Source organism: Trichoderma virens (assembly GCF_000170995.1).
Source record: "Trichoderma virens Gv29-8 chromosome Unknown TRIVIscaffold_5, whole genome shotgun sequence".
Classification (NCBI taxonomy): Eukaryota; Fungi; Ascomycota; class Sordariomycetes; order Hypocreales; family Hypocreaceae; genus Trichoderma; species Trichoderma virens.
This window is the reverse complement of record NW_014013744.1, coordinates 330,840-355,754: the sequence shown is the minus strand read 5'-3', so window position 1 is coordinate 355,754 and position 24,915 is coordinate 330,840. Positions and strand designations below refer to the sequence as shown.

The following is a 24,915-nucleotide window of genomic DNA, read 5'->3' as shown; positions in this document are numbered from 1 at the left end:
TTCGAACAATGAATGTATCAACGGGGGGGATAAAAGAATAAACTAAACGCTAAATATGAGAGATGAATGCAATATCGAATGATTAAATGGCGCCACAATTCCAGCGATCACGGCCTATGGCCTAGAGTGAAGCTGGCGAAAAAAAAAAAAGGATGGAAAACTGAGGGCGGGGAGGCTCAAGTGCAGAGGCAACGAAGCTTATCTGCCAGAATCTGTCCAACTGTCGAGACGTCATTGGCATCACACCGCCGGCAGAAAAAAACCAAACACGCACTGCATTTAATCTATTTCATGAACGTACGACAGCGCAATACCCCAATCATATTCTACCAGGTGAAGTCACGAAATCATCTTGCTCTAGATACGGCGAATACGGCGAAGGGGACGGTTCGGCTCTTCTCACACGATCAGCAATCCGCAGGCTGCGTATAAAACGCGGGCACGAAAGCCCGATGGGCAATGGGAGAGACGGTTGTGTCGAATCAACATCACAGGGGAAATAGACAATCATGGCGCTTCCACATATTCAGGCTCTCATTCGTACTCTAGTGTGCCCAGGCAATATCCTCAAAACTCCGAACAAATAGCCAAAGAGGGACCCGGTGGCGGATTCCCGTGGAGAAGCCTCGTTTCCAAACATCAACACGTTGTAACATGACTGCATATCCAGACAAAGGAACTGAACAAAGGAAAAAACCACAATCCCATTTTAATCCCCAATCCCATTCCTCCCCCGTATTGTACAATTGAACTGACATCAGATTTCCAACATGGCGAGCTGTGGTTTATACAGCAGATAAGGGCCATGGGGATGTCAGAAAGAAACCTTATAACGCAAGGAAAAGAAGAAACATTATCCCGATCATTAGACCCGGTTCAGATTAAGGCGTCATCGTAAATCGACTCGACATATATAAGACAAGTTCGGAATATATCATGGCGCAATTAAGTTATTGGTCGCATCAAGCAGCTCATCAGAAGTAGTAGCCGTTGTCGTTGAGCATGCTGACGGGTACGCCGTTGAACTCGTCGAATTTAGGCATCATCATCAGGCTCTGGTCACGATCTAGCGGTATGAAGCTATCGTCGTTGGTGAATTGGCGAAGTAGATCGTCTTCCTGTTCGCTGATGCTCAGGGGCAAAGGTGGACCCATGGATGTCAAGCTCATCATCATACCGCCGGCAGGGAAGCTGACGACTTCATCCGGTGTTGTTGATGTGGCGGGATCCAGCTCGAAGAAATGAGAGGACGGCGGCGACGACGATGACTGAGAGAGACCGGGTGGCGTGTTGTAGTGGCCTGGTGTGCTCTTTCCGGGAGAAGAAGGATGTGAGACCCTCTCCATGATTGCTTCCGGGGATACATATGAGTTCACACTGGCTTCTGAAGGAGATGCGACAGCCTTGCTGCTGTTGTTGTTGCTGTTGTTGACTGGTGGACTGGGCAGGTTGGGCATCGGCGCCGATGAGACCGAGCGCAACGGTTCAGCCTCGCCCTCAATACCCATATCCAGCACCTCGTTCAATACATCGAGTTCATAATCGGGAGAGTTGACGTTGGAGATATCCGAATAGCCCGAAAACGAAGAGATGGAGCTGATGGACATGTTCTTCTTCCTGGTTTTGGCGGATTTCTCAAGGCGCGCGTCCATTTCCGGACGGTTCTTCTTGGGTCGTCCGCGCTTTACGCTCTTCCTCACAATGCCATCAAAGGCGCCGACGCACATACCCCGCTGGCGGTGCCTCGTGAGAGCATCATGTCGCGCAAATTTGTTGCCGCAGTCGCAAGGGTACGGCTTGATTCCAGTGTGTATCTTGGCGTGTCTCTTGAGGTCGTGTTGTCGAACAAAGCACTTCATGCAAGCCGGGCACTGATACTGGCGGTCGTTGAGATGTGTCTGGACGTGGGACTTGATGTTCTCTTTGCGACCAAACTGCTTCCCGCAGTCGTCGAACAGACAAGTCCATTTGCCGTCTGTCGTCTCGGGTCCCTGGATGTACTGTGCAATCTCTTCGACAGTTACTCCCGTCTCGGTTCGCGTCTCATCGATGTTGATATCGGCGATGCTAGCCGCGCTCGCGATGCTGGCAGCTGACTCGGTGCGACGATGCCGATTAGGGCGATCAGCAGGAGAATTCTGCGCGCCGTAATTGTGCGTGAGCCGAGGTTGCGACGGCTGAGCAGCATAACCGCTGCCGGCTACGGGTCTCATCTGTGATCCTTCTAGCTTTGTCATAGGGTGAGGCATCCAATCATCAGCAGTAACATTTTCAATGCGCCCTGGTAACTTAGCTGATTCATACTTCATATTGTTCATGTTCATATAGTGCGAAGTCTGCATGGGTATAGCGTTCAATGGCTTGTCGCTTGGAAAGGCGCTTGGGCAGGTTGTGCCTGTAGCAGCTGAGAGGCTCGGCTCGGCTTGCTGTCGCATTTCATCAAACATGATACGATACCAAAAGCAAAATGCTCCAGTGACAAACGGTGAAGTTGGTGAAGAATGAATGGATTCCAGATCCAAGTTCAAGGGCCAGCTGAGCTGCAGTAATGGTTCCCAGGAGCTCAAGTATGGGATGGGATGTCGTCGCCACGGCAACGCGCCAGCGCAAACGGCTCCACCAATAGCCCGCGTCTATCAGACTAGATGTGGCAGCTTAAAACAGCCCGGCAATATTAAGACAAGTCCAGGAACAAAGAGCTTTTGTGGCGATGCCGTGTTGATTCGCGCGGTCCGCAGTTGGGCGACGATGGGATGAGTTGTCCGCCTGCTACTGGCTTCCCATGCTCGTGTCCATGTCGCCAAACCTTGCAGAGCACTCCATACCTAGGTACATGTACACATCTCTCGCTTACCGTATGAACGTGAGATTGGTGCATATGAAGGAACGCATTATTACTGCTTGTGAAAAACCAAAAGGCATACTCGTATGCAGTGCTAGAGCATAACTCCAGCATGCCACATCAGCGTCTATGACGACGGCGCCAGATTGATTCCCCTTAGCAGGAGGCTTCGAGGGACGCCATGTTTCACGCCGAGATCGATATCTTGGCCAGAGTGTCTGTGTTTTCGCACCCATGCATCCCTTGGATGTACAAGTACAAGCGCACAACATGGGCATCATCTACCAACGCTCTGCCAAGCAAGCACCAATTGTTTTTTTCCCAGTGAGGCCGTGCTTGTTTTGTCGCCGAGCACATGCAATCCGCCCGCACTATTGCTTCAGACATGTACCGATACCTCGTACCCTGTCTTTTCTCATTAAAACGGCTTATTGCTTCTGGGCCCTATGACTACTACCTTGCCTTGATAGCAGCTGACGCGCGCCATGGCAACGCAGATTGTACCCATAACATTGGATGAGATCGCTGCTAAGCGCTATAGCTTTTTATAGTAATATTTATCGACGTCACCAAGGCTGCCCAAAGCGGAAATTACTCGCCGGGGGCAATCTCGCTCGGAGTTTGGTGCTCAGCAATAACAAACAAGCTGAGGCCAATCAATGGGCCATGTTAAATGAGGGCCACCTCGAGCGGTCCAAGTCCATGAATCGGCCGCGGCTGAAGGAGTAAATATTATCATTGAGCAAGCCACTAAGACGGCGTAGCGGCCATCCATTTGGGACCATCAACATTGAAGAACGATGGAAACGGCAACGCCGTTCGGGCGGGACGGAGCGAGTGGCTGGCTGGAACACGCCACTGTTGAGCCACTGCCGGCTCATGGATTGGACTTGACAAGATGGACCAGCTACTGCACATGCAAGATGCTGATGATACGATGCATTCCATCCTGGGGGCTTCCCCGCTTGTTCACGCCGGAGCCTTGCCTGGGCGACGGACCAAGGAGTAGCTAGCAGTAGTAATACGACTACTCCGTACATGGCGCCGCTCCCAACATGCTGGGACATTGCAGAGAGCCTGGATGACGGAGAAAAGCTGCTAGAGCATAGCATCGACGGCGCCCAGGTTGCTGCATTCTAGCTGCAGGCCTCACCTACATAAAAATGGAGTATCCTGGTCTTTGAGCTACAGTAGGCCTAGCTTCCATCTCAGCTTGCCCACGGCATCGTCACGGGAAGAAGAAAAGACACAATGACTCCACAAAGCTTGAATGATGTTTAAGATGTGAAGGAACAGAGAGACAAGCACTAGGCAGCAGAGGGAAGATGTCGTATCATTTGGGAGCTGACGCTTTAGGCATCTTGACACATCACGGGAGTACGCATTCGGAAACCAGAGACAGCGTCTGACATGTGCCCATACAGTATTTGCAGAACGAGACATGCAGCTTGGCGAGAAATAAATCAGAAACTGTGCTAGACATTCATCACCCTTTCTGCCCAGCCCTTGATAAAGACCGTCAGCCATCTTCTCCCGCCTCAGCCGCCAGATGGACTCCCAGTGCTCCCAAGTACGTATGGATGTGCTTCAAGGATCATGATTAGTGCCTGCTACTACTACCTACTATCAAATTCAATACCATCAATGCAGGTGCCTACATTGATATCATATCTAGGCTCTGCAATGCACCCCCATTCGACCTCTCCAGTTAAATTTCACCCATCAATGGGGCACTCACGAACGAGCGCCGCTAGATGTTTAGCACCTGCAGCACTAGGTCGATTCATGCTGCGCTTTTTTCCCTCTTCAGTGGCCCACGATGGGAGTTTCCGGGTTGTGTGTCGCCTGCCTCGGGGCGCCATAGGCCTATAAGCCGCCTGTAACCCGCCCGCTGGCCAATGCCATTCACTGCGCCAACCTAAGGGTTCGTCGGCTGAGCAAGAAAAAAAAAAGTGCCGGGGGGATCCTGGCCAGGGCTCAATATCTGGTGACCGACCTTTCGACTTCATTTCGTCACCCTTGAAAATCCCTCCTCCACTGTCATTGGCTGCCCTCTGGCTGACTCCGGAAAACTGATTTCAAGGAATTGAAATCCGGTTTGACTTTTTTCCTCTCTCTGTTCAAGACGACGCTTCTTTTTCGCCCGCATTTCCTGACGCCTTGTCGCGGACCGCAGCCATGTCGATGGTCAACGCTTCCAGAGGGAACAATCCCAGCCGAAATCAACCCCGAAGCACCACGCCGTTCAACAATGCCGGCCCTGCTATTGCGACTTCCGGCATCCCTCGCCCTGTTCTAGACCAGCAGCAGCCAAACGAGTCCAGCTCTGCCAGTCTCAGCGCGAGCAGACAGAAACAATCTAAGCGCGATGAGGTACGTGATGGCGTCTATCGCAGCTTTTGCACTCGAGTCAGGTGGGGAGTAGTTTGGGGGGAAGGAGGGGGGAGTTTGAAGAAAGCTATTCACCACAGTGTTCACCACCCCTCAGTTGTAGTGGCTAACGCGCGCATAATGTAGGCGATCCGCAGGAAGCTGGAGAGCGACCTCTCCAAGAAGAAGACTCTCACGGGCCGGTCACGACAGATTCGCAGAGCCCCTCCTGGAACTGTGCTTGCCCTCAAGCCCAGCCAGGCCCTCCAGATCAAGCCTGCCACCACCGTCTCCGAGGCTGCTCAGCTGATGGCTGCGAAGAGGGAGGACTGCGTGCTGGTCACCGACGATGAGGACCGGATTGCTGGTATCTTTACGGCCAAGGATCTTGCGTTTCGTGTGGTCGGAGCTGGGCTCAAGGCTGCCAACGTCACGATTGCTGAAATCATGACCAAGAACCCCCTCTGTGCCAGGACCGACACGAGCGCGACGGATGCGTTGGACCTGATGGTTCGCAAGGGTTTCCGCCACCTGCCCGTCATGGACGAGAACCAGGATATCTCGGGTGTGCTGGATATCACAAAGTGCTTCTATGACGCCATGGAGAAGCTGGAGCGCGCATACTCTTCCTCGAGGAAACTGTATGACGCCCTCGAGGGAGTGCAGTCCGAGTTGGGCGCCAGCCAGCCGCAGCAGATTATCCAGTATGTGGAGGCTCTTCGATCCAAGATGTCTGGGCCCACACTCGAATCTGTGTTGAACGGCATCCCGCCGACCACGGTGAGCGTCCGGACCTCGGTCAAAGAGGCTGCGGCCATGATGAAGGAAAACCACACCACTGCGGTGCTCGTGCAGGACCAGGGTGCCATTACGGGCATTTTTACTAGCAAGGACGTCGTTCTTCGTGTCATTGCTCCAGGGCTCGACCCGGCCAATTGCAGCGTCGTGCGTGTCATGACCCCTCACCCCGATTTTGCCCCAATGGATATGACCATTCAGGCTGCCTTACGAAAGATGCATGGTAAGCACCTCCAATTTCCCTTTCCTCCTCACCTTTACTGCTCTCATCCTAGCTTTATGGCTATCCCGTTTTTCGCGTGCCCAAGAAGCATAAAAACATGGTCAAATATGTGCCTAACACTCATATTCCAGATGGCCATTATCTCAACCTTCCCGTCATGAACGATGGCGGCGAGATCGTGGGAATGGTGGATGTGCTCAAGCTGACTTATGCTACGCTGGAGCAAATTAACACCATGTCGAGTGACAATGGTGAAGGCCCGGCGTGGAACAAGTTTTGGCTCTCCATCGACCACGAGACGGAGTCGATGGTATCTGGCGACGGCAGCCATAGCCACCACCACGCTCACCACGGGTCTCGCATGATGTCGCCCGAGGCGAACCGCCTTGGAGACAGCGTCGCTCCCAACGACTCTGCGTCGCACATCGGACTGGACTCGCCTCCTCATTCCATCGCCCCGGAGGTTACGACTGGCGATGTTCCGTTTGCCTTCAAATTCAAGGCACCTTCGGGACGTGTTCACCGGCTGCAAGTGGTTGCATCGCAAGGCATAGAGGCGTTTGTGCATGCCGTTGCAGCCAAGCTAGGAAATGAGATTGAGAGCATCGGAGGCATGCCGGATGTCTTGGAGGGCAGAATCGACGGTGCTGGGTTTGCTCTCAGCTACATGGATAACGAAGGTGACACCGTGTCCATCACCACCGATAACGATCTCCTGGAGGCCATCCTCCTCGCCCGCCAGGCGCATCTCGAGAAGGTCGATCTCTTTGTGCATGACTCAGAGAAGCCGCCCTCAGCGCCCTCGTTGGACACGATCCCAACCCCAGTTTCGTCATCCACCGGCCTTCGTGAACGACGAAGGGCCTACGAAGAGGAAGAGTCAGAGAGCGAGGAAGAAGAATCCGAGGAGGAGGAGGAGCGGCCCACGCGCCGGTCACGGAGGACAAGGACTATTGTCCACCAGGAGCAGATTATTGCTGGCGTACCCAACGACCTGTTGCTGCCCGGAGCCATTGTTACCCTTGCGGTGGTTATAATCGGTGTGTTTACTATTGCCAGAGCGACTAGCCGGTAAAAGAGAGCAGTGCGTCCCCTTTGTGGGATTTTTTTCCATAATGACCTTACGAAGAAAAAGTTGGTTGGCATTGGTAACTGTAGATTTCTCAAGCACAGACAAGTCGTCATAGATTTAGGGCTTTTTACTTTGTCTTCTGTTGTATCAAATCTCAATTTGTTTTCTCGCAACTCACCATCATGCCATCAAGTCTCGTGCATGCCATGTCAGACTCCATTTAACGTGCTTAGCACAGCTGAGCGTATGCAAGATGGCGTGTCAATCACAAGCCTCAGCCGACGTGGGGTAGTTTGTGCTGGGCTGGCAAATTGATGGCGGGGTCATTTTGCTCACACAGCTGCAGTACTACTTGACTACCTACAGCGTAGGCGCTCTAAAATTCTAGCGGCGGTTTGCCCAGCGGAACCGGAAAATATGCACCGCCGTCAAGACCCCATCCATACCGGCGTGATCCAAATTTTGGACTGATGCGAGCAAGTCGGACGGCAGCAGGAGCAAGACGAAAGCCGCCATGAATGTTCAGAGCGCCGCTGTGCGGCATGGTAAGTCAATTGGAGACGAAGACGAAGACGAAGATGGGAGACGCAGGATGCTTATCAAATCTAGGCCGCCGCGCATTGGCGTCTCCCCTGCCACGAGCCGTTCTGCGACAACTCTCGACCGAAGTCAAGACGGCGACAGCTTCAACCTCGACCTCCAATGGCCCGGCTCAGGCGTGGCCGGCTCCTCAGGCAGCCGCCGCTCCTCCCAAGATTGTGTCATCGGCCAAGAAGAAGCAGAAGATTGTCGAAGAAGTCATCATGACGCTCGGAGCCAACTCTTCGCAGGAGCACCACGGAGCTGCATGGACCAAGCCGCACCAGAGGGGCAAGCAGACTTTGACCCCCGCTCAGCAGTATGCCGAATTCCAGCGGATTCAGAAGAACACAAGGAGCCTTGGCTCAAAACTCGAGAAGCGCTATGTCCCCACGGAGATCATTAGCAATCCACCCCGGCCGGAGGACGTTACGCTGGAGCTGTTGATGGCGTCGCAGACACACATGGGCCACAACACTTCACTATGGAATCCGGCCAACTCTCGATACATATACGGAGTGCGACAGGGAATTCACATCATTTCCCTCGAGACAACTGCGGCGCATCTTCGACGGGCGGCCCGAGTGGTTGAGGAGGTGGCCTACCGCGGTGGCATCATTCTCTTTGTTGGTACCCGCAAGGGCCAGATGGAGATTGTCACAAAGGCATCTGAGCTGGCAGGTGCCTACCATCTGTTCACAAAGTGGATTCCCGGCTCTATAACAAACCGAGACGTCATCCTTAGGACCCAGGGTATGAAGGTGGTGGACCACCTGGACAAGGAACTTGATGGATTCGACATGTTCAAGGGCACGGCGAGACCACTGCTGCCAGATCTGGTAGTTTGCCTCAACCCGCTGGAGAACTATACGCTGTTGTACGAGTGTGGCTTGAAGAACATTCCCACGATTGGAGTCATTGACACAAACACTGATCCTTCATGGGTCACGTATACGATCCCGGCAAACGATGACAGGTGAGCTGGGCTCTATCAATTCCCAATTCCATCACGTCGGTTCTATTTGCTAACCGTTTTTCTTCTCTTAGTCTCCGTTCCATGGCTTTGGTTGCTGGAGTGCTTGGTCGAGCCGGAGAAGCTGGTCAAAAGCGACGACTACAAGACGCCTCTAGCGGCAACATCTCATGGAGTACCTCGCCAGAACTCAGCCGCCACATGAGGAAGGAAGTGCAAGCCGCCGTCCTCAAGAGAAAGGAGGTCATGGGCCGGATGCAGGCCAACATTCAGGGATTTACGGATGAGGAGATGAAGCTGTTGCGGTCCCAATACCTGGGAGAGCAGCAGGAGGAGGTGACCGAGGATGACTTGGTCAACATGATGGGAGAGACAGTTGCAGCTGAGGCGTCAACAGAGCAGGCAGCGCCCTCCAAGGAGACACTGGGTGTGCGCCTGGGTAGCATCGAAGCGCAGCTCAAGAGTCTGAAGGAGGATGCTGCCAAGATTGAGCAAGCTGTGCGAGGAAGTGTATAAAATACCTATGTACAAGAGCCATTAGATGGATGGAAAAGGGGGAAGAGAGGGAGGGACATAAAAAAAACATTGTATAATAGATGTATATGGGCATGACGCAAACGAGATGAATTATTTCCGCTTGAATTGACTAGCCATATCTCTCTTCAACATCCACAACAATGCGAGGCTGGTTGACGGTAGTATGGAGTTGAGAGCATCTCCAGCTTACCCTAGAGGCGACGGGTCCAGTGGCGGAGAAACCGTCATTCCGCAGCCGGTACGATAAGGTACCGCTACCTTTTAAGTCGCCGACACACAACGCAAACCAAAAGTCCTCAAGGTCACGCCACGCCTAACCGCAAAAGCCGGGGGGGCAGAGGCAAAAAAGCCGCTCTCTCACTACCACCTACCTGTGCTTCTCACTCTTTGGTCCGAGCAGAACGTCGCACGACGAACTTTTCAGCACAGAACCGGGCGCGAAAAAAGGCCAGCAGCGCGCAAAACAAAATCCAGCCGCCGCAATCAGACGCACCAAACGGGCTTGCATTAATGAATCGAGTGGCCTAGAAACTAACCTTTTTTTTTTTTTCGGGGGGGCGGGAGCCAAATAAAGAAAAAAAGTTGGAAGGGTTTTTTTTTTCTTTATTTGAATTTTGGGGGCTTTTTTTGTTGGTCTTTTTTTTTTGCCGCGCTTCAATTGAGCTGACAGAAAAGAAAAAAGTCCTAGTCGCCTTTTTTCCTCCTGCTTATCCTTCTTTGCTTTTCTATATCTCCCGCCTGCAGCCTGTAGGGGCTCTGCACGGCTCTTGGTTGGGGGATCTGTTTGGGGGGATTTCTTTTTATCTTTTTTTTTTCCTGCTGCTGCAGGGAAAATTTTCCGGGCTGTTTCCTATTTTGGAGGTGCCGTTACTGTCCTTAATGGTCTTCTTTTACCCATGGTATGTACTACTACTCTCTTTTTACCCTTCCATCCCCCCTTCTCTCTGGCCGTCTGGACTATGCCCAATTGGCGTCACCCGCTCCAATCCCTCTGCTTTTCTGCATTTCCTCTCCCTCTTCCCTTGGCCAGATGACGTACCCCATGGGTGAAGGGCCATGATTCCCTCACCGGGAGTTGTTTAAGCGGGCCTGTGGCTGATTATCAAATCCGGCATGCACAGAGCATCTCTGGGTAACCAACGGTTTCCTTTCTCTCACCCCCCCTTAGAACGCACACGCTACTCTCCTCGCCATCATCCGGCTCAGCCCAAACGATGCCGGCCGCCGTCGATGACCCGGCCAGCCCCACAATCCATCGGGTCTCCGGCCAGCCGCCGTTTCCGGACCCGAACAACCCGATTCTGCCGCCGGACATTGTGCCTCGCCAGGTGACGCTGAGGGACCGCCAGACCGTGGCGACGATTGTGCCCTTTGCATCGCGCCATCAGATCCCCGTGTCGCTGGTCGTCTATCTGTGTGCGCAGATCAACAAGGAGATTGATGGCGGCGACACGTACCCTCTGATGGACCCCTTCAGCGCCGATGGCTTTGCCGACTTCTGGTTCCAGAACTTTGGCGCCGTCATGCTGCTGGGCAACATCGAGAGCGCCGACCAGCTGCTGGACGGCAAGGACTGGGCCAAGGAGTGCCTGGGCAGCTTCTACATCCGGCCCAACTATCCCGGCCGCAGCAGCCATGTGTGCAACGGCGGCTTCCTCGTCACCGACGCGTCCAGAAACCGCGGCGCCGGCCGCCTGATGGGCGAGGCATATATCGACTGGGCGCCGCGGCTGGGCTACACGTACAGCGTCTTCAACCTGGTCTACGAGACCAACGTGGCGTCGTGCAAGATCTGGGATGCGCTGGGCTTCAAGCGCATCGGCCGCGTCAAGGGCTGCGGAAACCTCAAGAGCTATCCCGACCGCTTCATCGACGCCATCATCTACGGCCGGGACCTGGCCCCTGGCGAGACCGAGGAGCTGGTGAGCGAGGAGCGTTTCGACAAGATCAAGTACTACCTCAAGTACGGCAAGTATCCCAACGGCGCGGACCGCGCCGAGAAGAGCCGCCTGCGCAGCGCCGCCACGCACTACAAGCTGCTGGACGGCGACAAGCTCATGCTCAAGGACAAGGAGGTCATCTCGGACCCGGCGCGGCAGTATGAGATTGCCCGCAACGTGCACGTCATGCACCACGGAGGCATCAACAAGACGACGGCCACCATTGCCGAAAAGTACCACTGGAGCCGCATCAAGGAGACGGTCAGCGACGTCATCCGCGCCTGTGCCGAGTGCAAGGAGCTGGGCAAGACGCCGAACCCGGGCGGCACCAAGAAGACGGTCGCGTCTACCACGTCTGCTCCGGTGGCCACCACTGTCGCGACGCCTGCGCCGACGCCAACGCCGATCCTGCCGAGCAACGGACCGCCGCGGAACCACTCCATCCCATCCAACATTGGCACTACCGGGCGGATCCTTGCTTTACAGAGCCATGACACGATGCTGTCACTGTCACCGAGCACGAGCCCCAGCCCGAGCGCGTACGCAAACCCCAGCGACATCTCCGTCATTCCACCCTCGCAGACGTTCCAGCCCGCCCAGGCCCTCCATCACCACCAACAGCAGCAGCACCAACAACATCACCACCACGGCCTGCCGCCAGACGCCCATCACCACCACCACTTACAGGCCCTGCACCACCACCAGGTCACCCACCAGCAGCCGTCGCTCCACCACCCCCATCACCAAACCCACCACCACCACAACCCAATGCTGCAAGACCAGCCCAACCAGCACGAGCCGCACGTCTACCAGCCGATCGACCCCCAGATCATCAACCACCACCACCACCACCCGCAGCCCCATCACGACATGGCCTTTGAGCACTACCACCCGCACCCGGACTTTCAGGCTCTCCTTAGCGCAACAGAAGACGTGCCCACACAGCCTGACGACACCGTCCCGCCCTCTGTCGACACGGACCTGGAAATGCTCATCGAGCACGACGCAGTAGACGACGACGTCGATGATGTCGGTCCCAACGACCACACAAACCACGTCATGGACGACGACGTCATGGTCGATGGACTCACCGGCGGTGCGCAAGTGATGCGGAGAATAGGGCATAGAGACGGAAGGGGCATATACGACGTCGGCTTTGGTGGTCCAGCGGGATGAAACGATTTTTCTCTTTCTATTTTTCTTTTTTTTATCATGTCGTCCCTTTTCTTTTTATGGCATCGTTGAGAGTTGGGGCTTGTTATAGCGTGGGAGTTTGTAGTTGGGAAGTTTAGTAGTATGATGGTGCATGGAAATATGGGCTGATGCTGAGGTGTTGATGTATATACGGCAGCAGGTATGATGAGATACCTTATAGATTTCACATAAAAAAATATACACTCTCGTTTACCTTTTTTTATGATTATAGAAGAAACTAGACAACAAATAGAGAAAAGAAAGGGAAACTAAGAAAATTACAAGAAAAAAAAATCGTCGGAAAAAGTGTCATATCAAAGTCTAGTAGATAATAGAGGCCATTTCTAGGTATCTTACAGATCCTCAAAACCTCCATTCCGGGTTGGTTCTTTCTTCCTTTTTTAAAATGCTTTAAATCCCCCCCTTCCTATGCGCCTCTATCTACCCTTTTGCCCCTCAATCTACCGTCGAGGCATGCCCCGTCCTCTGCCTCTCAGTGCCCTCTGGGCCGCACCCGGGGGAAGCTGACCCGGTGCCTGTGGCTGAGCGCTCTCCTCGTTTCTGATGGTCTCGTCGACGCCCAGGATCAAGCAGCTGGCCTCGGTGGCGGCCTGCAGGGCGTTGATCTTGACCAGGGAAGGCTCCCAGACGAAGCGCTCCAGCATGTCGGCGGTTCCCTCGTTCTGGAAGTCGACACCGGCCCAGGTGTTACCCTTGCGGTGCTCTACGCGGAGCTTGTTGAGGATGTCGGTGGCGTCGAAGCCGGCGTTGTCGCACAGCTGTCGGGGGATGATCTCGAGGGCTTTGGCGAAGGACTTGATGATGGCCTGCTGCTTGTGGGGGATGTTCTTGTCGGCGAACTGGTGCAGGTAGGCCGAGATCTCCATCTCGACGGCACCGCCACCACCGACAATGGTTCGGTTCTTGACGGCTCGCTTGACAATCATGATGGCGTCGTGCAGCGATCGCTCAACCTCGGCAATGAACTGCTCGGCACCACCACGCAGGACCAGAGTGCACGTCTTTGCCTCTGGACAGCCCTCGAAGAAGTTGTATCTCTCGCCTCCAATCTGTCTCTCCTCAAAGGTCTCGCAGGTTCCCAGGTGCTCGGGCAGGATGTCTGAGCATGTCGACTGGGTGACAGCGCCGGTGGCCTGGGTGACACGCTCCATGTCCTCGGACGCAACACGGCCGGCACAGAAGATGTCTCGGTCGGCAAAGTACTGGGTGGCCAAGTCACCAATGGGCAGCTTGCTGAGCACAACCTTGGCGCCCGTGTTGGCAACGGCCTCGAGCTTCTGGTAGATGATCTGCCACTCGGCATCGACGATGGCCTGGTATTCTGACACCTGCTCAACGCGGACTTCGGCGTTGTCCTTCTCGGCCTTGAGCTCCAGCTCGACGTTGAGGCACACAATCTTGGGCTTCTTGAAAGACTTGGGCTGCTGCTCGAAACCGGCGTAGGCAAAGGTCTTCTTGAAGGCAACGCCGTTGACGAAGCGTGACTCTGTTAGGGAGCCGCCAGGAATCTTCTTGATGCCGATCAACTTTTCGTTCAGGTCGGTCTGGTCGAGTGATAGGACGGCGTCAACGACCACTATGCCACGTTGTTAGTTTCTTGCCACTATCCATCATCACGCAGCCTCGTGTAATGCAGTATATATAGTATGTGGTACGCAGTCTTACTCTTTGTGAAAAACTCAGTGTTTCGCTTAATCAGCTTGCTCGTCATGGCGGTTGCGGCCAGTTTGCTGAGGGTATCGCGCTGGCTGCCGTCGTCGGTGCTGACAGCAATCTCCTTAATCTTGTTGACGGCCATCTGCACCGCCCTCCTCAGACCCTTGATGATGATCTGTGAGCTGACACCCTGTTCGACATGCTCCTTGACCTCCTTGAGGATCTCTCCCGCCAGGACGACGACGGATGTGGTTCCATCTCCGACCTCAGCGTCTTGTGACCGTGCGATGTCGACGAGGATGCGGGCAGCGGGGTGGACGATGTCGAGCAACTATTTGACCGCGCTTAGTTGGCATGTTGTCACCCACAGAAGAGATAAAGGGTAATAAAGGGTGTATGTAGTATATTGGGATACGTGCGATGTGTGATGTGTGATGTGTGATGTGGGTTTCGACCGTACCTTCATGACCGTCGCGCCATCATTTGTAATCGTCTGCTTGCCATTCTGGTCCACCATCAACAGATCACCACCGTAGGGACCCAGAGTCGACTTGATGGTGGCCTGGACCGCCAGACACGCATTGATGTTGGAGACGATCTGGCCTTTGCCCTGCGAGGTGTCGGTGCCTGGACGACTGGGTCAGCTCTCGTGTCGTGTCTACGGCCTCGATGCGTTGGACGGGCAGCGGTGGGCGGAGGGGTAAATTGCATTGGATTCCATGGGATATTGGCTACCTTCTTTGAGGACGATGATGGTCGGGGTCTGGCCTCCGAACGACATTTTGGCGGTGGTTTGAGAGAGTCAGAGGCCAAAAACAGACGCTTGACGACGGAGAGGTTGCGAGGCGGTGGCCTTGGGCGGATTAAAGGGGCAATGCGGCGTCTTTTCGTCTCGGTGCGAAGCTGTCGAGCTCCGGAAAATTGTTGCAGCCTTGACAGTGAATTTGGGTGCACGGACCAGGGGTCAACCAGAGGAGCCCCTCCAACCCCTTTAGGCACTAGAAGAATCCACGAGAAGAGTAACCCCGCCATGGGTTTTGAGAGACGGAATTATAAAGGGATGGATATAATACCATTGGAATAATTATAAAAAATTCATTATTTTTTAATCTGTTAAATATCTTATCTTGATGTATTCTGAATAACTCATTATGTATATTTTGGCCGTATTGATGTCGGTATCAACTCGCTTGCAACACAACTTCCAAGATCCATGTAGTTGGCTTCACATCCACGGTGGCGACATCACCAATCTCAATCAAAAAAGCATCACGCTTCTGGTATTAAACAACTAACCTACATCAAATTACATCGAACATCCATCCAAACAAACTACCACATCACGACTATTATCAATCCAAGGCAGGCGGCTTTCCCTTGCCCCTTCCAGGAGCAGCCTCAAACTTGGCCTTCCATATATCTTCCTGATTAAACATGGTCACGCACTCCATCGCAGTCGGTTTGCCATAATCAGGGTCTGCACCACCTTCTAACAGCGCCTATTTACCTCGTATTAATACATAGTTCCAAAACGCGAGTGAATTGTCGTTAGAAAAGAGAAAAATGAAGAGGTACGTACATCGATAACCTCATCCTCCTTCTTAAACACGGCTCCGGCGAGGGGACTCTGCCCTCTGTCGTTGACGCGGTTTGGGTCAGCCCCGTGTTGTATCAGCAGCTTCACTAGCTCTGCGTGTCCGTGATATGCGGCGAGCATGAGCTTGAAAAGAAATGTGAGCCATATATGCAAAAATGAATTGGTCTCAAGGCCTCATGACTGCAGGCCAGCTAGGCAGCGCTGCTTGGGTCTGCCTTACCAGTGTGTCCCCTTTTTCATTTGTCATGTTCGCAGGCAGTCCAGCTGGAAGTGCCTGTTCAAAAACAGCGACTTCGCCTCTTCTAGCAGAATCGTACATTCTCCCAGCAAACGCGATGGCTTCGGGTGAGAGCGTCGGAGGCCCTCCGGCAGCTTGACTGCTTGATGGTTGTTGTGAGGGGTCCATGGTGTTGATGACTGAAGGCTGTGGTGTTTTAATTATGATGAACCTTCAATATATATCAATTATATATCGATCTCAAAAAGTATCAATGTCACATTCAAGGTTGAAGAAGATGATGAAATGAAGAATCTTCACGATGCATTCGAACTTTTCTATATGCAGCTGAGATCCCGAGCTCCGAAGTGGTAGCCACCGATGACGTGTGAGGGACAGCATCCACACTGGCGACGATACTGGAATTGACTTTGTGCGCGTCCAAAGAAGATCCGATGTCAGGGGAAAGAAAGGATAGTGCGTCGAAATTTATTCTGTAAAAAATTCTTTATTCATCATTCATCATGCATGGAAGCATTTTTACATCAATGTTGATGAGCGCAATCTATTTCTTGTAGAGATGCCAAAGAGGTTAATAACCTAGACCAATGAATCAAGAATTGAACTCTTTGACAGCTCACTCACAAATCCCAACTATGAAAATGAAACGACCCTGGAAAGCAAATTCGAATCCAATGAAATTTCTCAATCAAATAAAAATAAAAATAATGTACATCGCTTGCTCAATTCCATTCTTCCTTCATTCTGATAACGTCGTCACACCCACAGAGTCGCGCTCTTTGGGCAGTGGCGGGGGCAAGTGTATATGTAATCGGCGTATCGTGTAATCGGCCGTAAAAAAGAAAGCCAAAAAGACATGCGCTTCATAGACGTTTCCTTCATGAATCATCTCTGGGCATGTCTATTCAATCTAGTTCCCTCAGTTCGTTTCCGCAACCGTCATGTTCGACGCCGCTCTCGAGTCCACTCAGGGCTCGTTCGTATTTTCTCATTCCCGAGCGGCTCTGTCGTCATCAAAGTTTGAGCTTGAGTTGCCCCTCAGTAATCCGCAGTGCCATCGCCTTCGCTGGTATCAGGCTCGGTGGGAAGAGGAGCTTCGGGCTGTGGCGTCTCTGGCCTGTGCTGCGGCATCATTGCGCTCGACAAGTGCTCGATGTTGAATTGATGCCGATTGTCTTGTTTGATGTTTTTTGATTGATTCGGTGGCTTGTTGCAATTGTTCAAGCGTGGTGGTTGTCGAAATAATGTTGTCACCAAGGTTGAGACAGAAAAGGCGGGACTTATAACGCCCCTTTCAAGGGCCTTTTACTGCCTTTTTACCATGGCACAGGCTGCTGTCCTCGTGATGAGCATCGTTACGTCAGGAAGTAGCATTTGTGTAGCATCTGTGCGTCTGCCTGCGGCGGGTTGGACAAGCCATGGACAATCAGTGAGCGTCTCTGTGAGAGGACAATGCTAAGGTAAAATGGCTTTGAGGAGAAAGAGACGCCACGCAGGTTGATGCTGCTCTAGCAATTGCCACGAAGGGGAGCTCCCAAAGCTAATTCCTTCATCCTTTTGGCTCGAGGCGAATTCCTTCACAGTAAAACCTACTTCTAGGCTACTTGGCTAATGCCTCCGGCCTCGGCAAGAAAAAAAAAAATATTGGGTATGATATCAGCCAATATGAGTGTGATCTGGATGTAACGTGTAACGGAGCCAACCCTGTTGCTGTTCGCCGACGATACACGGAGCTCGTAGAATTTCCTGCCGTCAAGCTGTCACCGTCAACGGGCCGGTCTCACATGTCAGCCAACCGACCCAATCAAGCCATCAGCAACGCAGGCGATTGTGTATACAATTTAGGCATCTTGGCCCTGGTCAATATTGATTTCGTGATCAATGTTGCCCAAGGAATAAGGCGATCGCCGATGGCAGATAGACAGGCCTACCACATGCTAGCGGAGCCCCCCAAATTCCGCGTCTTCAGTGGTGTTTCGCCGCTGTACTGTAGGCTCCCTAGGCCCCCTTGGCCCCCTTGGCCCCTCCTCGTCACCCCCGCCCCCGCCGCTTAGGCACTGCATCTGCAGCTCTGGCGGGCTCGCGGGCCTATTCCGGGCGCGGTGGTCCGAGTAGTGACGTATAGATCACGCCAGATGGTGATGCGAGGGTGCGCCCAACTTTTCCATCAGACAACCTCTACAATGCCCGCAGAACTCTATCAGCGAACCACGGCCCGGCGTGGTCGAATCAGCTTCGCCAATCTCTCAGACGTCATGGAGCTTTCCCCAGGGCCATTGGTCGGACCGCATGCAGCGCTCACACATGCATCTGGCAAGCTGCATCCTGCTGCGCTCGTTCGATTGCAACATCGCACGATAGCCAGTCTTGCTGTTCCCCCCTAGTCAATCACAGCTGCAGATAGTGCTTTGTTTGCATTGCTGCTCTTACCGACTGCTTCACTGATTGGTCCTGGACTTTCTATCTGTTGGGTCAAGCTTCTTTAGCTGTGCTGTACACGGGCCTCCATCGACTCTAGACCATCCGCGACTATACGGAAGTGGCAAGAGATCGAAATCGTCTGCAGCTTACCCTTGCAACGGCTTTAACAAGCTCCCGACTCGGCGGGAAGCTATAGACACCCAGCCGCTCTTGTCTCGTATATAACCAAGAGCTACGCTTCGCATTCCATAGCTCTTCGTCCTTATGTCTGCGGACAACTCCCTTCTTCAGAACATACAATCAAATCAACCTGACAACAATGGCCGACGTTCAGTCCATTCGGGCATTTGGCCAAGCCCGCTCAACCGTCCAGGGCACACCCCTGTCTGACGAGGAAATCAAGCAATACAATGACTTTTTCAAAGCCAGCTGCTACCTTTCTCTGGGTATGATTTACCTGAGAGACAACCCTCTCCTTCGCGAGCCCCTCAAGAAGGAGCATTTGAAAGCCCGCCTTCTTGGACACTTTGGTTCAGCTCCCGGCCAAATCTTCACATATATGCACTTCAACCGTCTTATCAAGAAGTACGATCTGGATGCCTATTTCGTCTCCGGCCCCGGTCACGGTGCTCCGGCCGTTCTTTCGCAATCCTATCTCGAAGGCGTCTACTCCGAAGTCTACCCAGACAAGTCACAAGATATTGAGGGTCTCCAGAAATTCTTCAAGTATTTCTCTTTCCCCGGTGGTGTTGGATCCCACGCAACCCCCGAAACCCCAGGCTCTATCCATGAAGGAGGAGAACTCGGATACTCTCTTTCTCATGCCTTCGGATCTGTGTACGACTATCCTGAGCTCATTGCTGTGACCATGGTGGGTGATGGTGAAGCAGAGACTGGTCCCTTGGCTACTGCTTGGCATAGCAACAAGTTCCTCAACCCCATCACCGATGGTGCTGTTCTCCCTGTTTTGCATCTCAACGGCTACAAGATTAACAACCCGACAATCTTGGCCAGAGTCTCGCACGAGGAGCTGAAGAACCTGTTCCTTGGTTACGGATGGACTCCTTACTTTGTGGAAGGAGATGATATCGATACCATGCACCAGGCCATGGCTGCAACGCTTGAGCACTGCGTCAATGAGATCAGGCGCTACCAGAAAGAGGCCCGCGAGAGCGGAAAGGCCACTCGGCCACTGTGGCCCATGATTGTCCTCCGAACGCCAAAGGGCTGGACTGCACCCCGCAAGGTGGACGGCAACTACCTCGGAGGCTTCTGGAGAGCACACCAGGTTCCCATTACTGATCCTTCGACAAATCCAGAGCATCTCAAGATCCTCGAGGACTGGATGCGCAGCTATGAACCCGACAGGCTGTTCGACGAGAGTGGAAAGCCCATCGCCTCACTGACTGCTCTTACCCCGGAGGGCAACCGTCGTATGAGTGCCAACCCTGTCGCCAATGGCGGAGTTCTTAGGAAGCCCCTTAATATGCCCGACTTCAAGAAGTACGGTGTCAAGGTTGAGAACTCTGGCGCCATTATGGACGCTAGTATGAAGAGACTGGGAGTCTTTTTGCGAGACGTTGTTGCGGCAAACCCTCACAACTTCCGACTGTTCGGCCCCGACGAGACCGAGTCAAATAAACTGTCTGCTGTCTACGAAGTGGGCAAGAAGGTTTGGATGGGCGAGTATTTCGAGGAGGATGAGAATGGTGGCAATCTCGCCCCAGCAGGCAGGGTTATGGAAATGCTGTCTGAGCACACCTGCGAGGGTTGGTTGGAGGGCTACATCTTGAGTGGCCGCCACGGTCTGCTGAACAGCTACGAGCCGTTCATCCACATCATTGACTCCATGGTCAACCAGGTGAGTGAAACAGAGTCGTGATATCTATCTTTGTGATTGCTAACAGCGATCAATAGCACTGCAAGTGGCTCGAAAAGTGTCTCGAGGTGGAGTGGCGTGTTAGAGTCGCCTCCCTCAATATCCTCCTGACATCTGTTGTTTGGAGACAGGACCACAACGGCTTTACTCACCAAGACCCCGGCTTCCTTGATGTTGTTGCCAACAAGAGCCCCGAAGTTGTTCGAATCTATCTCCCTCCTGATGGAAACTGCCTGCTTTCCGGTAAGAGAACTCAATTACTACTTCGTACAAGTGAGCATTGCTAACGTGTTGGCTGCAGTCATGGACCACTGTCTTCGATCCTCAAATTACGTCAACGTCGTCGTATCCGATAAGCAAGATCATCTTCAATATCTCGACATGGACGATGCCATTGCACACTGCACAAAGGGTATTGGTATCTGGCCAAAGTTCAGCACCGATATTGGACAGGACCCCGATCTGGTCATGGCTTCGTGTGGTGACATCAGCACTCACGAGACATTGGCCGCCATCGACCTGCTCCTTCAGCACTTCCCAGAGCTCAAGATCCGCTATGTCAACTGTGTGGACTTGTTCAAGCTGATTCACCCAAGCGAGCATCCTCATGGTCTCAGCGATAACGACTGGATCAGCCTGTTCACAGCTGACACACCCATCATCTTCAACTTCCACAGCTACCCTTGGATGGTGCACCGCTTGACATATAAGCGACCGGGAAGCCAGAACATCCATGTCCGTGGATACAAAGAGAAGGGCAATATCGACACCCCTCTAGAGTTGGCCATTCGCAACCAGACAGATCGATTCAGCTTGGCCATCGATGCCATCGACCGTATGCCACACCTACATAACCGGGGTGCAGCTGCTCGACAGGACATGTTGAATGCCCAGATTGAAGCTCGAAATGAGGCGTTTGAGAGAGGTATGGACCCAGAGTATTTGACCAATTGGACATGGAAGCGAAATGGGTTGTGGAGCAAGCATTAGAAGGCTCCGGGGGTGAGCTAGAAATGTGGAAGATTCTATGCAGTTAGAGTGACGGATTTCTCTAATAGACCAATAATGGTGTGGTCAGGCTGCAATTTATACACAAATAATACAATACAAAAGATTCTGTTAGAAAGTATCTTGATTCTATCCTTATTCGTACTCATTTAATCAACAAATTGATAGAACGGGTTTGTATAGTTTCGATAAAGCCGTAGCCCGCATCATGAAGAGTTTCGAAGACTACCGCAGGATCTTACTTATAACTACAGTATATCGTACGCACATGTACAGTCGAATCAAACACATAAGTAAAAACCCAAGGAACAAGACGGAGACTGCATTGTCTAACCGTCATAGATCTACTATAGCAATCCAGTCGATTTAATCGAGCGAAATGAAAATCCACTGAGCGACGCAAAAAAAGGAAATGCCAACCGGGATAAAATAAACTGACACGCCCATATCATTGCTATTATAATATAAAACAACTATGCGTTTTCCTCTTCTCCAGTGACAAAATTGCGGCAGTCTCCAACACCTCTCTCACGCCCTGGCCGGTTACGCTGGAGCATTCTAGGTAGCTCTTGGCCCCAATTTCATGTGCGGCCGCTAATCCATCATTAAACTGGACGAGCATTTGAGCTTGCTGGCTCAATTTCGCCTCAGAGGTATCATCTTTTCGAAGATCGGCCTTGAGACCAACAAGGATAATAGGGACACCGTCCTTTAAGCGGGCTGCGTATCTACCGCACTGCGTTCATTATAGATGTTAGTGATGGAATCTAAAGTGTATGGCTGGAGAGGATCGAACCCTGCTTTTAATATTTGTAAGGAAATTAGGACAGTCAATCGAGAAACATATTAGTAGTACATCGGCCAGGGAACACTCTAGCAGTCGTAAGTTTGGGAAATCTTCGTCAAAATCGCCATCGAATACTGTAAACGACACCTTCTTGCCGTTTACTACGTAGTCTATAACATTGCAATATTGCTTGGGCCTCTTTCAAGTCATTAGTACCAGATGTGAGTGCTCAAATGTGTGAGACTAACATAACGCTCAGACGGGTCCGCCACACGGCCGACTCCAGCAAATGCCAGGAAGCTGGTCTTGCCGCAGCCTTCATCCCCAAGCACGGCCATTTTCCTGGGGACAGAGGTAGATTAGTTCATGGATATACCAAAGCTAGGAGAGGTATGGTTGTCAAGACATTTGTTTATATTTTGCTTACCTGCGAATCACCCTCTGGCCTCTTGAATCTGCCATAGCGTGCTGATAGACGAGACGATAGAGGAGTTAACTTCGTTCGCGAAAGTTCGTGGTCATCTTAACTGGAAGTGGCTGCGCCTCCACCTCTAAGACGGGCGCGGTTGCACCCTAGCGTTATGCTTATTTCCGCTGTTCAGAGCTAATGTTGAAGTGCATCTTGTCGCCTCTGTCAAGCCATGTAAAGCGTCCCACGCCCTGGAGTCTCAATTTGCGCCGAATTTACCCTCCATCGATTTTTGTGTCTTCTGGTAGGCGTATCTAACTCCTATGTGTCTATCGGTTCCCGGAGCACGCCCTCGATCGGTATCTGGAATTCTTTCTTTTCGTATTAAACGAACCTGCCTTTGTATATGAGTAACATTTAAGTCTATACTTTTGATCTTGGAGTATTGCTATCTTTGACCAGATAGACTGATTTTCATAACTCGTCTTCCAATCCGATATATTTCAAGACGGGTCAGAAGCCAGCGACATGGATTACACAAGAGCCCGGAGGTCCCTCAATCCTCACCGGATTGTAAGTGAATACAGCAACCTTCAGCCTGTTATACTGTCAACATTTCTTTACGAGTCTCGAGTATCGCATCTACTTCGCAAACGTGATTATTCCCATCAATAGATCTCATGTTACCCGGTGAGAAGGTGGTGGACAATCCTTGAACAGAGCCCACCGGCGCGCTTATGTCACATTCCGAGTGGTAGACGCTCTCTCCTAGTACGGTCTGCTTTGGCACGATTACGATAGAGATAATATCCATCCCGTGGCCAACACACGGTCCGGGTGACAAATTCATGCTCTATTCTCTGTAGAATCCTAGATTTGGCACCACTGTAAGGCCCAGCAGCATACATACATATATATACATATTTGATACTATACATATTGAAGCCCCATCTAGACGGGTAATTCCTTGAGTGCCTTGGGATCGTTGGAAATTTCGAGCCTTTTATCCCTAAACGCAGGACCAAGGTATCGCTCAAATAGTTTCCAGCCCTCGGATGTCATTCTCAGACGATCAATGACAGCTCCAAAGTACCAAGTAGACGGCAGCCCGTCATTGCTCAAAAGGTCCTCGCCGGCGGCAATACCCCTAATATCACTAGGCCAGGCATACCTGACCAAGTGCATCTGATACCTGACCATGACGCCATCGCCATCACGGTCTACCACGTGATTCATTGCGTTCCGACTAATACCGGGAATGAAGATCTTTGCATAGAATGTCTCGAGAAACTTTCTTCTCTCAGCCTCACCACGGAATGTGCCGCCAATGTGGTGCACGGCAGCTTCTGGGAGAAAGGTAGACATTACTTTGTCCACGTTGAACTCTTCAAACACGAAGTTATTGCGATTGACGAAGTCGATGGCGCTGGACCGTTCCTCGGCGGTCACGTCATTGAGAGTAGAGGCATCAATAGACGGGAATAGCCCGTTGTTAAGGAAGTCCGACATAATGAAGGTTGATTTGTGCGCGTGCTGTGTTGTAGCTGTTGCTGTGCTGATGATAGGAGCTGTCCCGATCAACTTGAAATGCCAATGACCAGGCCCAGCATTTAAATGGATTCGTGACCGGATACCCGGAGCAACCGAGGTATGCCATATAAAAGAATGAATAAGAGTTTATTGATTCGAGACTGACATGATCTCGTGTGACTAACCCCGATTGCTGATCAACGAACTTGATCGGAGGCATTATATAAACATTTCCGTTCCTCTCCGAGATGATTAGCTGCTTTCTGTTCATGCTTCTTGTGCGGAGTTTGAGGCGACCCAACCAATCATGCGAAATGCGTGGATAGTATTGGTCGAGGATAAGTCAGTAGATACCTTGAAAGTCATAGGCGGGGAGGGAGCATTGGTTTTAATGAAGACTTTTTCGGTATGTCACTTGTCCGTCACTCGCTGTATCAAACATACGCTATTATTCTTCATGCGGTGGATTTGTCAAAGAATTCAATTGCCCAAAGATTTGGGTTCTCCCTTCGCAGACGCTCTTGGGAACAACTATTTTGTATTTTCCGATGGTTTCTGGGGCCTGGTTACTATGAACTACACCGGAGGCCAGGAGGGACATCGATGAATCAAATTCCAAAAAATAGTCAAAACTAACATACTTCCCGTCCTCAGTGCAAATGACATTATAGTTTATCTGGCTTCAAAAGGAGCTCGGTGCGTTGATGGAACTGTTCTGGAGTTGACATCTGAGGGTAGCGGTGCATTACGGATCTCGCAATCGCTCTTTGAAGAAAATCTCTCAGGAATATCTCTTTGTCTTGCCTACGGGCCTGCGTTTTGGACCGAACGTTTGGATGAT

At 52.0% G+C, this 24,915-nt stretch overlaps 9 protein-coding genes across 9 annotated transcripts; 4 read left to right on the top strand and 5 right to left on the bottom strand.

Annotated features, from left to right (window-relative positions):
* Nucleotides 1-511: 511 nt before the first annotated feature.
* On the bottom strand, nucleotides 512-2,462 carry TRIVIDRAFT_82456 (uncharacterized protein; the record flags this gene model as incomplete). The annotated part of the gene is made up of 1 exon (XM_014102087.1): nucleotides 512-2,462. One exon carries the CDS (start codon nucleotides 2,445-2,447, stop codon nucleotides 975-977), a length of 1,473 nt encoding a protein of 490 aa, XP_013957562.1.
* A 2,432-nt stretch (nucleotides 2,463-4,894) lies between these two features.
* TRIVIDRAFT_79905 (uncharacterized protein) lies at nucleotides 4,895-7,476 on the top strand (the record flags this gene model as incomplete). Its single annotated transcript, XM_014102086.1, has 3 exons — nucleotides 4,895-5,215; nucleotides 5,360-6,233; nucleotides 6,365-7,476. The coding sequence occupies 3 exons, from the start codon at nucleotides 5,021-5,023 to the stop codon at nucleotides 7,306-7,308; spliced, it is 2,013 nt and encodes a 670-aa protein (XP_013957561.1).
* A 319-nt stretch (nucleotides 7,477-7,795) lies between these two features.
* On the top strand, nucleotides 7,796-9,373 carry TRIVIDRAFT_212489 (uncharacterized protein; the record flags this gene model as incomplete). The annotated part of the gene is made up of 3 exons (XM_014102085.1): nucleotides 7,796-7,850; nucleotides 7,915-8,860; nucleotides 8,932-9,373. 3 exons carry the CDS (start codon nucleotides 7,820-7,822, stop codon nucleotides 9,371-9,373), a joined length of 1,419 nt encoding a protein of 472 aa, XP_013957560.1.
* A 1,235-nt stretch (nucleotides 9,374-10,608) lies between these two features.
* On the top strand, nucleotides 10,609-12,393 carry TRIVIDRAFT_124876 (uncharacterized protein; the record flags this gene model as incomplete). Its single annotated transcript, XM_014102084.1, has 2 exons — nucleotides 10,609-11,687; nucleotides 11,859-12,393. Coding segments are annotated over 2 exons (1,614 nt in total), but the record flags the coding sequence as incomplete, so codon positions are not given.
* Nucleotides 12,394-12,823: 430 nt separating this feature from the next.
* On the bottom strand, nucleotides 12,824-15,015 carry TRIVIDRAFT_79907 (uncharacterized protein; the record flags this gene model as incomplete). Its single annotated transcript, XM_014102083.1, has 4 exons — nucleotides 12,824-14,125; nucleotides 14,215-14,536; nucleotides 14,666-14,832; nucleotides 14,941-15,015. 4 exons carry the CDS (start codon nucleotides 14,984-14,986, stop codon nucleotides 12,990-12,992), a joined length of 1,671 nt encoding a protein of 556 aa, XP_013957558.1.
* Nucleotides 15,016-15,461: 446 nt separating this feature from the next.
* Nucleotides 15,462-16,296, bottom strand: TRIVIDRAFT_86828 (uncharacterized protein; the record flags this gene model as incomplete). The annotated part of the gene is made up of 3 exons (XM_014102082.1): nucleotides 15,462-15,704; nucleotides 15,785-15,925; nucleotides 16,023-16,296. 3 exons carry the CDS (start codon nucleotides 16,206-16,208, stop codon nucleotides 15,558-15,560), a joined length of 474 nt encoding a protein of 157 aa, XP_013957557.1.
* A 2,381-nt stretch (nucleotides 16,297-18,677) lies between these two features.
* Nucleotides 18,678-21,468, top strand: TRIVIDRAFT_86831 (uncharacterized protein; the record flags this gene model as incomplete). The annotated part of the gene is made up of 3 exons (XM_014102081.1): nucleotides 18,678-20,322; nucleotides 20,379-20,583; nucleotides 20,642-21,468. The coding sequence occupies 3 exons, from the start codon at nucleotides 18,781-18,783 to the stop codon at nucleotides 21,328-21,330; spliced, it is 2,436 nt and encodes an 811-aa protein (XP_013957556.1).
* Nucleotides 21,469-21,805: 337 nt separating this feature from the next.
* Nucleotides 21,806-22,494, bottom strand: TRIVIDRAFT_37243 (uncharacterized protein; the record flags this gene model as incomplete). The annotated part of the gene is made up of 3 exons (XM_014102080.1): nucleotides 21,806-22,084; nucleotides 22,145-22,331; nucleotides 22,397-22,494. Coding segments are annotated over 3 exons (564 nt in total), but the record flags the coding sequence as incomplete, so codon positions are not given.
* Nucleotides 22,495-23,495: 1,001 nt separating this feature from the next.
* On the bottom strand, nucleotides 23,496-24,053 carry TRIVIDRAFT_220595 (uncharacterized protein; the record flags this gene model as incomplete). Its single annotated transcript, XM_014102079.1, has 1 exon — nucleotides 23,496-24,053. The coding sequence occupies one exon, from the start codon at nucleotides 24,051-24,053 to the stop codon at nucleotides 23,496-23,498; it is 558 nt and encodes a 185-aa protein (XP_013957554.1).
* Nucleotides 24,054-24,915: the final 862 nt, after the last annotated feature.